We start from the raw sequence: 14,283 nt of genomic DNA on the forward strand, positions 1-14,283 counted from the left end.
AAGTTCACAGTGGGCTAGGGACTTACTAGTAGAACCAAGATCAGAGTCTTGTGTTACTTTTGTGAGGACAGAGGAGCACAAACTGGTTCAAAAAGCAGAGGAGGGCTAGGGGGGTTTTCCTCCACACCTGCCTGGACTCCTTGCGGCCAGGATCTGGGAGAGAAAGTGATTGTGTCTCCTCTCTCGGGGCCCTCACTGACCCCATCCTCCCTTCTCTTTCCAGGGTCCCGACCGCTGTGGGCAGGCTTTGCTGCAGATCGGGTTCAACATGATGGCGCTGCCTGGAGGCCGCCAGGTGGACTCCATCGCCCTCCCGGGTCAGCGGTAAGTCCCTAGGCCGCAGGTGGTACCCTCTCCATGCTCCGTCCTAGGGAGGAAGCTTTAGGACAAGGTGTTGGGGATACCAGGTTCACTCAGTGAAGCAAAAAATCCAGTGGGGTGTGCCGCTAAGATAGGGGACCTCAGAGTAGGTTCCTGATCCTTCCTAGGCCAGGAGGCTGGAGTCACTGGGGACCCTCGGGGTTAGTGAAGGTCTTCTCTGAGCCTCTTTGAAGGGTCAGTCTACCTTTAAGTGTCTTCTCTTTCCCCCAGAGCACCAGGGAGAGAAGTGAGTGCAGAGCTGGTCCTTGGGAAATGGCTGTTGCCCTGAGTTGGGCAGTAGGAGGGCCGGGGGGTGAGGGAGGGAGGACTGCACTGAACAGGTAAAGCCCAGATGATGAGGTTGGGGAAAGGAGAGACTCGTGGCCCCAGAGGTGCCTTCTCAGCACCTTGGTTCCCTCATGTGTCAAACGGGGATATAATAGTACTACTCATAGGGTTGATGTGTGGATTAAGTGAGTTCATATAAATAAGTGTCCGTCACACAGAGAGAGCTCCACAGGGGGAGCTATGACAGTGATGGCGAACCTTTTGAGCTCGGCGTGCCAGCATTTTGAAAAACCCTAACTTAACTCTGGTGCCGTGTCACACATAGAAATTTTTTGATATTTGCAACCATAGTAAAACAAAGACTTATATTTTTGATATTTATTTTATATATTTAAATGCCATTTAACAAAGAAAAATCAACCAAAAAAAATGAGTTCGCATGTCACCTCTGACACACGTGTCATAGGTTCGCCATCACTGGTTTAGTACGTGCCTGCTGTGCCTCAGAGGTCCTCTCTGGCTCCTCATGTAGGTGACCTTGGGGAGTTCTTCCAGAAATCCCTCCTCTGACCTCTCTTAGCAAGTGACCTCCTTGAGAAAATAAGCAATCGCAGGCAGACACTCTCAGCAGCCTAATATTTTAAGCCAGGAGAAAGCGGAACTGATGTGGATGAAGCAGACTCTTAGTCTTACAGCTCCAGTGCCAACCAGGTGGGAGGCCCTACCTGTGGAGCCAGATGGGCGGTAGCCGCTCTGACAGTAGTACTTTGGGACACCCCACAGAGCCCCATGGGTCCCGGGATGGTCAGATCAGAGCTTGTAAGGGCGTGAGGAAGCTGTCCTCACAGGGCAGGTTAGGACAGCGGTTAGGAGTTGGGAGTCTCATCTCGGTTCTTGGTTCTGTTACTTATTAGCTGTAACCTTGGGCTTTAGTTTCTTCATCTCTGAAAGGGAAATATTTATGCTTACGTCGTCCATCGGGTTGTTATGAGAGTTTAGGATAATTTGCATAAAGCACCTGCCTGACATGGGAGCTGCTCCATCAATGTCAACTACTTCAGAAGAGGAATAGGTCCCAGGAGTAGGGCACGTGCGGCCAAGGTAGATCAGCTCCTGGCGCCCTTTCAAGCCTCTGGGAACCACTGACATCCCTTTCCCACTTCCAACCTCCCCAGAAGTTACAAGGATAAAAGGAAATTAAATCACACAAAAATGATTTAGAAATTAGATTTCCTTTACCCGTGGTCTTTCGAGATCTGAAAATATTAAATGGAAAGTTTCAGAAATAAACAATTCATAAGTTCTAAATTGTGTGATGTTCCGAGTATCATGATTAAATCTTGTGCTGTCTTCCTCCGTCTCGCCTGGGACATGAGTCATCCCTTTGTCCTGGCTGGAGACGCTACCTGCCTATTAGTCACTAAGAAGCTGTCTCAGTTATCAGATTGCCTCCTGTGGTGCTTGTGTTGCAGCAACTTATTTTAATAGTCACTTTAAAAGTTATTTTAAAGCGAAAGAGTAGTGATGCTGGCAATTTCAACGTGCCAAAGAGAAGCCATAAAGTTCTTGTTATGTATCATTGGAAAGTTCATATTAGCCTAAGGCCATGTCAATGCCTCCATCATTCATTCACCTCATTTCATCTCATCACATAGGCATTTTATCATCTCACATCACCAAGGGAAGGGTGAGTACAGGGCAATAAGATATTTTGAGAGACCACATTTACATAACTTTCATTACAGTATATTGTTCTATTTTATTGTTAGTTATTGTTGTTAATCTCTCACTGTGCCTAAATTATAAATTAAACTTTACCATAGGTATGTATGCATAGGAAAAAGACACACACAGTATGCCTAAGGTTTGGTGCTATTATTCATGGTTTCAGGCACCCACTGGGGGCCTTGGACTGTATCCCGGCAGATAAGGGGGGGATACTGTATCCTTTTGGAGGCAGGATAGGGCTTCTAATTGATATTATATAGCAAATACTGTGACAGGACTAAGATGATGTCATGAGTTCTGGCTGGCCACAAGCATTGCAACCTGAGAAAAAGTTTAGGATGTCTTGACCCTCACAGGGTGGGCTGCAAAGATGGTATTTCCTTTAATATAGTCACAGCCTCGAATTGGGAAAATACTGGGGGGATACAATCCCTGTGCCTACCAACCTATCAATCACGTGTGTTCTGGGGGCAGGTGCATAGGCCACACTCACAGAGAAGACGCATGTGTATTTACAGGATGTGGGAGGGGTTAATTCATCGAATCTGAGGCTGCACTGGGGGCAGACAATAGCAGCCACCTCTTCTTTCCTCTTGTTCCAAGTTGCGGAGGCCTCTGTCATGGGGAACAACACCATGATTATTGTGCCCAGATAAATAATTCACATTAGATAATTGGCTTCTTTCTGTTGCGTTCCACTGAAACTCAATTTTGCTCTGTGGTGCCAATGTTTACCTCAATATACAAAATAAACAAATGCTGCAAAATTGCGTGGGGCCATCCAGCAGCCTGGGTCAGGCCTTTGGTATTTGAGACCCTGATGAGTAAATAGCATCAAAGGGGCTTTTCTAGGTGCAGGCTCCCGGGTGAGAGTAGAGGGTGGGGAGCAATAGCACCCCTGGCTAGGGCTTGGGATCCTGTGCTGAATTGACATGGGTGTTAGGAGGGGCTGTGACAGGGTTTGTAACTCTGACTGTATCTGAATCTCCTGGGAAACTTTCAGATTTAAAAGCAATAAAATAAGGAAGCCGAAGTACAAAACCCTGCTCTTGGAGACTTTAATGTGGGCCTAAGTGGTGACAGCTTATAGGCCTTGGAACTGGACTTGGGCTCAAATCCCAGCTTCGCTTCCTACCAGCTGTGTGCCCTTGGCTGGCCCTAAAGCCGGATCAGCACCACTTTCATCTTCTCTCACAGGTGGCAGTGATTGTTACTTTAAGAGTTTGCATCATAAGTACTGGGGTTCAAGAAGGAAGGTCTCTCTAGGGTGCAGGGTGCTCGGCAGTGCACAGCCCACACGTCACCAGCCATCCAGTGACAGAAACCAGCCCGCCCTGCATCCCTCAGTAGTGGGAACCCTTGCCAGCTCAGGTCCACATACCTCCCTGGAGAGTCAAGGATTTATGGGTGGGAGCGAAGAGGGCAGGAGACTGTGGCTGCTATGTCTCTAGCTGGAGGCTGTTTGCTAATGATACTCCCGGCAGCTAGAGGCAACAAGTCCTTCCTTAAAGGGGAACCTGAGCGGCACATACAACAGTCACCCCATGAGGAAACCGAGGCTGGAAGCGGTGACGTGACTTGCCAAGGATGGAGCTGGGAAGGAGCAGCGCTTGATACATGCTCCCAGAGGAGCTTGAGCCTGAGCGCGGCCCGTCCTCAATCCAGTCTGTCTTTTCCACAGTATTCCTGGGAGCCTTACACAAGCAAATTGTTCCCTCATTTATTCAGCTACTTGTTTATTCATTAGCCTTCAACTAAATTTTTTTCTATAAATAATGTCTTAAGTGCAGATCATATGCCTCGTGCGTTGCTTATTAGTATATTGTTAACAAAATAGGGAATGGTCCCTTCCTTATGGAACGCACTGATTTATCTCTTGACCTGATGAGGCCTGGATCTGTAGCAAGTATACGACTTGGTTCTTTCATACGGGACCTCTCACTGTCTGAGATGAGCTGGGACGGGGGAGTGGCAACTGCAGCTAAGTGGCCGGCAGCCTCCTGGGTCACTGCTGGCCTGCTGGCGAGGAGCCCTCCAGCTTCCTGAGCCAGGGGGACTGTCGCAGGCCAGCCTGTCTCCAACTAGATAATGGCTTGCATGTGTGTGCCCCTGGTCTGTGGCTGGTTTTCTGCTGCTGGGATGAGTTCTGGGCCTGTGGTGAAATGTGCAGACTGTAATTGTCAATGGGATAATTGGATATTTTTCTGTTGTTTAAACCAACAGGAAGGTCAATCAAAGTTAGAATCAAATTCCCTCCCTTCTCAACATCTCCCAAGAGAAATCCGCAGAAACAGAGGGCGTGACCTGGTGAAGGCAGAGGGACAGCGATTCAACGGTTATTTTTAAGAAGAGAGGTTACATTTAAATTCCCATACCGTGCTGGGAGCTGGGATCATAGAAGCACAGAACATTGTTGCTGGACATGCCTCAGAGCTCATCTGTGTCATCCCTTCATGATAAGATGGGGAAACTGAGGCCCAGAGAAGGGGATAGAGCTGCCAAAATGCTCTTCAGGCTTCCTCCTGCCCATTGCGCAGTCCTGCCTTCTCCGGGCTGTTTCTTAAGCTCATTCTCCCACCCAGTCTCCCTAGAAGCTCTGTGTCCAAGCCCCAGTGTAATTCTCATTAGCAATGATCTATAACAGACATCATTTCATTCGTTCACTCATTCATTCGAATGAAATTTACTTTAGGCTAAGAACTTTAGGCCAGGCCCTGGGTAGTAAAATAATGATTTATGTAAATATCATCTTTCCTACTCAGTGATAAATGTCCTGAGGGCTGAACTCATTTCTGATTCATATTTGTGCTCCTGTGAGCATTAGAATGCACACAGTGGGAGCTCAGTAAGTGGCTGAATGAATACGTGTTTAATAAATGTTTGATGAATGAAGGACACATGGCTGAGGGGTCTCAGGTGACTGTGAGAATTAGGTTGGATTTTGTTTCTTTCTCCAAAATATCCCTACTTCCAGCAAGCTGTTCTCATTCTGCTGCTTAGAGGGAAAGAGTAAGCTAACGTTTTATCTTCATTAACTTAAATTCCCTTCCTGAGTGAAAGCCAAAGCTTTAATTGCTTGATGGAGTCAGAGAGCTGGAGAGACATGCTTTTTTCTTCTTCTAAAGAATAGTGATTCAGAAATATTTTCAGTCTTTAGTTTTAAATTCACTGGAAAAAAGTGTGCAGCTTTGGTATGCAGTCTGTTGCTGAAGAACAGAATGCAGTGAGGAGCAGAGTAAGAGGCAAAGACTCCCTCCTTCCTTTCCTCCCATCCTTCCTTCCTTCCTCTTTTCTGGCCTTGCTTTTTATTTACCTGCTGTGGGTCATCAGGCAAATTCCCCACCCCCTGAGCTTTAGTTTCTTTGTGTGAGGATGAGGAGGAGACAAGTTTTCTCAGGGACCTTTCCAGCCTTTACTATTCTAGAAGTCTGTGAGTGAGTTTTGGATAGTCTGTTCCCTTTTCTGGAAAAAAATAAAAATCGTACTTCAGTGCCTCAGGTCTGGGAAAGCAATCCCATTGACCAAAACAAGGTCTTCTATTCCTTCCTATGCCATGCACAGAGGCCTAGTGTTTGCCTTGTAGCTGGCATGGAAGTGGTAAGACCTCCCTGCTTGGGAGTCCCTTCCGGATTCTGAGGCTGTGTCCAGTTCAGGTTTTATGGAAGCTTTTGGCATATTCAGGAGAAGTGTTCTGTGGGGAGGAATAGGTTGCCCTACTTTGATGGCATACAATACAGATAAATCTATAAATCCCAGCACTCCCACATGCTTCGTGATTTGAAGTCCTTGCTTTTGACTTCATCTTCACCCCTCTGACTATACTTAGCAACTTGCCATTTTCTCAGCATGTGGTCTGATGCCATCACCCATTTGCACATGCTGTTGTTTCTTCTGTGGGAACCCTCTGCTTCTTCCACTGGTGAACTTGAGGCATCCTTCAGTGCTGGCCTGGGGAGCTTTCTCAGAGAGTCTAGCTTGGGCTAAGCCTCCCTTCTCTGTGCTTCCAAAATTCTCTATGCTTCCCTCCAAATGCCACGTGAAGAACAGCGAGCCCTAATTGCTTATTTGCAGTCATTCATTTATTCATTCAGTAAATATTTATCCAGTGCCTATGGCAGTGATCGCAAACCTATGACACGCGTGTCAGAGGTGACATGCAAACTCATTTTTTGGGTTGATTTTTCTTTGTTAAATGGCATTTAAATATATAAAATAAATATCAAAAATATAAATCTTTGTTTTACTATGGTTGCAAATATCAAAAAATTTCTATATGTGACACGGCACCAGAGTTAAATTAGGGTTTTTCAAAATGCTGACACGCCGAGCTCAAAAGGTTCACCATCACTGGCCTATGGTGTACCAGGTGAGGTGCTCAGTGGAGGGAACATGTCATTTGCAATGGAAGGTCTTGCCTTCTTGGAGAACATGTTTTCATCATCTTCCCTCTGTAATCCCAGCAATGTAGCCCAGTACCTGACACATTGGGGTGCCTAGTCAGGGTTGGGGGCCATTACAAAGTGTTCTCGGCATAGTAGAGTGTTCACTTACAGAGAATCTGCCACTTCACACAGTAGGTGGAGAAGAGTGAGGTAGTGTTAAGGGCTTGATTCAATCTTAATTATTCACTTAACCTTCAAAACAATTCCACGAGCCTTGCATAACTGAGATTTAGTAGGTTAAATGACTTGGCCAAGGTCATTCAGTGGATAAGTAGAAATAAGAACCTAGGGGGTCTAAGACCAGAGCTTGCTCTTGACTTTCATACTAGGCTCTCTGATTTCTTTAGCAATTCTAGACTTTGAAGGAACAATTGAAGCCCATTTTAAGTGAAAAAAGACTAAAATGAACCAACAAGAGTGTAGGCATAGCTTTCCACAAACTATTGACCTCCAACATTTGGGGAACACTGGATGCCAGGCCAGCAGGATTAGCTGGGGGTGAGGAACTGGTATCAGCAGCTGGTGGGGGGTGGGAGGTGGGGGTGGGGGTGTGGGAGGGGCAAAGTATGGATCTGTTGAACTGGGAAATAGCGTTCCCTTTGGCATCTGAAGGATGGGCTTTGATGAATGAAGGTGGCAATCTAAGGGCAGAAGCAGAGGCAGAGCAAGGCCAGTGAGGGGGTGGGGAGAACTCTTTGCAGCTGGAGTCCTTAGAGGGTTACTTCCCACCTTGTGTGCATGGCCTTCCTGGCTCCCTGCTCTGGCAGCAGCACTTCCAGTGCAAACTTGTCAGATGTCTGTGACGATGGGGCCACAGGCATCTGACAACTTTTGTCTGACTTGAAACAATATATAACCAATTCTCCCCAGAAAGAAATGAGGCAAGGGTTTGAAAAATGACTAGACATGCCATAGTCTAAATCAGCGGTTGCCAACTGGTGGTCCTCGGACCACTGGTGTCCCGTGAGGTCCGAAAGGTTGGTGACCGCTGGTCTAAATAATCACAAGCTTTAAAAGGGCATTGGTATGTCACATAGGGTAGTCTTGCATAGTAGAAAGAGCCCTGGCTGTGGATTTGAGGGTGAGGGTAGCCCCTAAATTGCTAAAGAAATCAGAGAGCCTAGTATGATAGTCAAGAGCAAGCTCTGGTCTTAGACCCCCTAGGGCAGTGGTTCTCAGCCTTCTGGCCCTTTAAATACAGGTCCTCATGTTGTGACCCAACCATAAAATTATTTTCGTTGCTACTTCATCACTGTAATGTTGCTACTGTTATGAATCGTAATGTAAATATCTGATATGCAGGATGGTCTTAGGCGACCCCTGTGAAAGGGTCGTTCAACCGCCAAAGGGGTTGTGACCCACAGGCTGAGAACCGATGTCCTAGGTTATTTCTACTTATCCACTGAATGACCTTGGTCAAGTCATTTAACCTACTAAATCTCAGTTCTACAAGTCCCGTGGAATTGTTTTGAAGGTTAAGTGAATGATTAAGATTGAATCAAGCCCTTAACACAGTGCCTAGAATGTAATGAGCATTCAATAACTTTAGCTTTATTATCACTATTGACAGTGAGTTTGGACAACTTATATACTGCCTCTAAGCCTCAGTTTCTAAATCTGTAAAATGGGTTGGTAATCTCCAACCATGTAACAGCTCTAAGGGCTAAAGGAGAGAGTGCTTGATACCCAGAGGCACTCTATTATTGATAATCCTCTCTTCTTGCTGTGTGGGTAGTTAATTACCTCTGACTTTAGAAGTATTTTAGGGAGCCCATTGTTGCACACTGCAATTTCTTGGTCTGTTACTAGGCCGTTCCTTTCTCTTACACCAACTCCACCCTGAATAAACCCAGCTTAAAAAAATGTATCCAACCAGTAGCCTGGTATGTGGAGATGATTGTGGTTACATCTGGCTTTGTGTTGAGAATCTGCCAGACTCCAGAAAGCCCAGGTTTTGAGGCTTGGTCACCTCCTTCCAGATGTTCCAGGAAAGCTGCCACACAGAGCAAGAACTGGGGTTACTTGGCGAGTAGGCATCTGCTTCTCTCGGGGGTTCTGCTGAGAACAGGGCAGAGTTCCTGTGAGCCCCACTCACTTCTGGGATGCCCTCCCCACTCGCAGGCGTGGGGGCAATGTTTATAGCATCAGGCTCAGATTCTAGTTCACTGTGGAGACAGAGGAAATCCAACCCCGGTCCCGGCCCCTGGCCCCTCCAGCTCTTTGGCTGGAGACCCTACGGCTCCACGAAGGGAATGTGATTCATTGCCAGTCCATCTGCTTTGACCTCAATTTTCAGTTTCCTTCCTCTGTGTGAGTAGTCAGAGCAGTCGCCTGTACTCCCCAAGGAAAGATTTCATGCACAGTGAGATGGCACCTTGCAGTTCATTGCTTAAGACAGTTGAACCACTGGGAGTGGTGAGGTGCAGGGACAGCAAGCAGCCCCCACTGCAGAGCAGGAGCTGCCCAGTTTGAGCAGACTTTACATAGTATTAGGGTTAATCAACAAATCCAATAGAAGAGGTGGAACCCGGAGGAGCAGAAAGCTAATGACAGAGTCAGGCAAGCTATGCAATTACAGGATGCTCAACAGGAACACAGGCCAAACCTTAATGAGCCGCAGTCCCTAGACTCAGATGGAGAAGAGCAGCTCATTATGTGGCGGCATGGTGGCTGAGTCTGGGAGTGGACTGGCGAGGGGTGGGGTCATGCGGGGCTCGCCAGGCCTGGTCCCCTCCTTCTCTGGGAAAGTTTGGGGCCTCTCTGATGGACCTCTCTGCAGGGCCTGGCCCCTTCTGCTGTGACCTTGCATATCCCACTTGTCATAGTGCCTCACCCTGAAACCAAGCAAAATGAAGCCCCAGCTCCTCCCTGGGTGGGCGCCCTGTCTCGGCCAGGGCAGTGCCTTCACCCAGACTAGCAACCCAAGGGCCAGCCTTGCTCTTTTCTTCTGCTCACCCTCACGTTTTCTCATGTCCCTTCCAGGTCACCTGCGTTTCCTAACCCACGTCACTGCCCTCGTTCCGGCTTCTGTCCTCTCCTTGTTTTATAACTGTCATCTCCCAGCAGGCCATCCTCCTATCTAGTATCGAACCCTGCTTGGTTCAATTTCTACTAACTCTGCGCATAGTTATGTCACTGCCCTGCTCTAAGAGGTTTTCAGGGGCTCCAAACTGCCTTCAGGATTACATTCAAATTCCGAATCATGTCAAGGTCTTTGATCCACGATTCCCTGTTTTTCCCGTTAGGCCCCTTCCTGGCCCCTCCCTCACCACCCCCCGCCCCCCCATGCTCCCTTGAGTCCAACGAGACTTCTTGTGGTATTGCTATTTTTATACCTCAAGGCCTTTTCACATTTATGTGGAAATCGTTTTGTCCTTGTCATCCTGGCCAACTCCCCTCCTCTAAGAACCGGGCAAATGTCATTTCCTTTGTGTACACATTCCCAGGCGAAGTCAGGCTCTGTCTGCTGGGCTCCTGCTCACAGCGTTGCGATGGCCGATGGCCGTGCAGTGTTCAGTTGATATGAGCAGAGACGCGGGACTATAGAGACTGAGTTTGAGTGATGGCCCCACCACTTACTATGTGGCTAAACATGGGGTCTGATGTGTAAACTAAAAGGTTTGGCTTTGTCTTTCCCTTTCTGTTCTCCTCCTTACTGGAAGGAGAATTCTTTTCATGTGAGTAAGAAGTCTCCGGGTCTGTAAATGGGGGTAATAATAGTCTTTCTCCCTGGGTTGGGGGGCCCTTCTGGAGAGCAGCCCAGCCAGTGCAGCCCAGCATGAAGGAGTCTTCCCACAACTGGGGGTAGAGAACCCTTGGTCGGGGCCTAGGCTTGGGGATAGAGCGAGTGTGTGGTGGAGGAGAGGGGTCCAAGTGGTGGGGCCTGGAGGCTGATGAGTCTCCGCAGCCCTGCAGACTGGGCAGGCTGGCTCTTGGCCACCCTCTAGTGGTGGCTTCTGTATCCTCACCTGCATTTTCCAGAACCACACAGAGGTATCAGGATGGCAACTGGCATATTAGATCTGTGAATTCTCCTAAATGTTTCACTTCAGCAAGTGAAAACAATTCTCCTTCAAGTAATGAGGAGAACAGAAAGGGAAAGACAAAGCCAAACCCTTTTAGTTTACACATCAGGCCCCATGTTTAGCCATGAAGGTTGAGGGCAGCTGAGGCTGACTTGGTGCCTGTGAGAATGCAGTTATAATTTCACCTGGCAGTACTAACATGCCATTTGGATAGAGCACAGCCTTTTATAAAGCACTTGGAGTGACATTAAGGACATGGGGTCCAGAGTCCGATGGGCTGGGTTCAGAGCCAAACGTTGCCACTCACAAGCTGGGTGATCTCCAAGCTTCAGTTTCCTCATCTGCAAAAGTGAGATAATACGAGGCCCCTCCTCACAGGGGCATTGTGAAAGCTAAACGAGATAATCCATGTGAAGCCGACCACATGACAGCTGGCACAGGGCCCAGCCTCAGTAAATGTTAGCAGTAATGATTATGGATTTTTTTTTCCTTGACCCTCACACAACCCGATGAGACAGACAGTACAACTGTATAGATTCTTATCCTTCCCATTTGATACTTAATTCAGTTTTATAAATAGACACTGAGCATCTGCAGTGCTAGAGGTGGCATGTAGGGAGGACATGGAAGATACAAGCCCTCCTCTACTTGTAGTCTAGTGGACACAGCAGATATTAATCAAGGAGTTAAACACTGGAAACTGGTGTCTTGATGGGGGAAAGACTGGATATTGCAGACACGTGTGGAACATGGGACATAAGTTCATCTAGGAGCCAGAGAAACCTCCTTTAGAGGAGACATTTAGGCTGGGATTTTGAGGATGCACAGGCATCAGCAAGGTGAAGAGGAGAGGGAGAGAGAGGGGTCCGTATGTGCAAAGTCTGGATGCTGGAAGTCACAACAGAGGGACTGAAATGGTGGCTGGCACAGTGGTTGGAAATGAGGGAGAAGGCAGGTCAGGGACTGCGGCTCAGAGAGGGCAAGTATCCTATAGAACGCACAGTTAGCAAGGAGTAGAAGTGGGAGAGGGACCCAGATGCTGCTTTCTCCTCAGGTGTCCTTGTTGCTAGCATCGTCATGCTGATGCTCATATGTACGTTGGCAATGCACAAGTGTATCCTTTTTAGATGTTGAAAATGAGTTGCTTCTGAGCTAATAGAGGCCAGGAAATGTTCACAGCGCCCCCGCGCTCTCTGAGGGCATCTGAAATGCCAGTGTTCGACAGCGTGAGATGATGAGCTCTGAGTCATTGAGAGGAGGCGGTTGTCAAATGCACACACTGGCTCATTGGACTGGAAAGTTACCTGGAACTAACTTCATGTTTCTTAACTTTCTAAAACAAATAACAGCCCGCTGTCTCGGGGTGCCGGACAGACTGCGGAGGCGGCCAGGGCTTTGGAGCCAGGCAGACCTGGATTGAAGTCTGGGCTCTGCCATTGATTAGCCGTAGGCACCTCTCTGAGCCTCTGTCTTTTCCTCCTCTGTAAAATGAGGATAATAAAGTCTTGCTGTGCATACAAAGTAGATATTGTATATGCAAGCACTTGATATGTGCCCGGCATACAGAAAAGTACTCAATAACATTTTCTTTATGGCAAGCTTGGAAATGAGCTAGATTTGTTTTGAATGGGTTTTTAGAGTGGTTGAGCCTCTTCCTTACCCTTCAAACCCTTCTGTAGATTGATGGAAGGCCACAACCTGGAGAAATGGGTGGGGGAAAGTGCCATTATTCATGCCCCTTCACAAATTGCTCCTGGTGTACGATGTATGGCGGGCCCCACTTCCCCTTCCCCAGAATTCCTAGGGATATCTGAAATGTGGGATCAACCCATGTTTAATTGGGGATTTCTGGGGAACAATCAGGAAACGCCAGTGCGACAGCTTGGAGCGGAGGGTCAGTACAGGAGATGGTGGAAAACACGGGATCACAGAGGGAAGGAGGCCAACCCCAGGGTAACAGGTGGATGCAGGAGGCTTTTTGCAGAATCCGTTGAAGGAGAGAAAGCCTCCTTCCTGCTTCTCTGGCTCCCATGCTGCACAGATGGATCAGCTGCTGTGAGCTGTCCAACACCAGACCCTGGGGAGGCTCTGCACCAAAAGTGTGAACTCGGAGTTAGGCCTGGAGAGCAGTCTGCTCCTTGCACGGAAGCCCCGATGCGCAGAGGCCTGTGCCGAGGCAGCTCAGCGTGGGGTTCCGAGGTGGATCAGAAGCAGGGTAACAACAGCCCTGGACGATTTGAACAAACCCAGAGAAGTGGCATTTCCTTTAGTCACAACTGGCTGGGGCTTCAGTGCCTTAGTGAGGAGGGGCTGAGCTTAATGCCCTAACCACACTGTAAATTATTTATAGCTCGTTGCATAAATAATTATGCTCAAGGTAACTGTTTAGTAAACAGTTTATGCTTCACTGCATCAGAGGTTAAGGCGTTCTAAAATAACCTGTGTTGTTTCCATAAAGCCCTTCGTCAGAGAGCCTTCTCATTTGGGTTGAAGAGAGATGTCAGGTGGGCCCAGCTGCCATCTGGTGACATCAGATGACTCAGAAAGAGTTCTCCTGTGTGTTCAGTGTGGAACCCAGTGTGCTTGCAGTGGCTTCCTGCGTGGCCTAGCCAGAGTCCTTTCTCCGAGGGCACGTCTTCTCATCTTTCCCTTGCTCTCGGCACTCTAGCCACTTATCTCCATACTGTTTCCTCGAACGAACCAGGCGCACTCCCACCGAGGGCCTCTGCCTGCCTGTTCCCTCTGCCTGGAATGCCCATGCCCATATTTCAGCTTAGTTGATTCTCTAACCTCTTTGACGTGTTTGCTCAAGTCTTACGTTCCCAAAGGCCCGCCCTGACCACTTAGTTAAAGTGGCCATTACCTCCCTGCCTCCCACATGGACAATCTTTTCCCCACTTATTCTGACTCTACTTTTTTAAAAAAGGATCTTTATTATGAAAGTATTACAGCTGTCCCCTTTTTGCTCCCATTGACCCCCTCCACCTCACTCCTACCCTCTCCCCAGGCCTTCACTATTGTCTGTGTCCATAGGTTATGCATATATGCATGTAAGTTCTGACTCTACTTTTTTGAAACTAGATTTTTATTGATTTCAGAGAGGAAAGGAGAGGGAGAGAAATATAGAAACATCAATGATGAGAGAGAATCATTGATCGGCTGCCTCCTGCATACCCCACACTGGGGATCCAGCCTGCAGCTCAGGCATGTGGCCTGATCGAGAATTGAACCATGACTTCCTGGTTCATAGATGGATGCTCAACCACTGAGCCATGCCAGCTGGGTCCTGACTCTACTTTCTAATAGAAGTTATTGGCTTGTAACATATGATATACGTTTAAATTTATTATAGTCTGCTTTCCCTTGCTGTAACGTACCCTTCACAGGGGCAAGGGTTTTTGTACTTGTTTGTTTATCATGTATCCCAAGCAGCTAGGACA

General features: G+C 47.8%; 1 protein-coding gene across 1 annotated transcript in view; it reads left to right on the forward strand.

Moving 5' to 3' along the window:
- Positions 1 to 229: 229 nt before the first annotated feature.
- Positions 230 to 14,283, forward strand: part of INSC (INSC spindle orientation adaptor protein) — a 94,352-nt gene continuing 80,298 nt past the window's right edge. The window contains exon 1 of the mRNA XM_036323168.1: positions 230 to 324. Coding sequence (XP_036179061.1) covers positions 269 to 324 — 56 coding nt within the window. The 5' untranslated portion in view covers positions 230 to 268. The remainder of the gene's footprint in view (positions 325 to 14,283) is intronic.

This window comes from Myotis myotis, unplaced genomic scaffold (genome assembly GCF_014108235.1).
Source record: "Myotis myotis isolate mMyoMyo1 unplaced genomic scaffold, mMyoMyo1.p scaffold_m19_p_10, whole genome shotgun sequence".
In the NCBI taxonomy this organism is placed as follows: Eukaryota; Metazoa; Chordata; class Mammalia; order Chiroptera; family Vespertilionidae; genus Myotis; species Myotis myotis.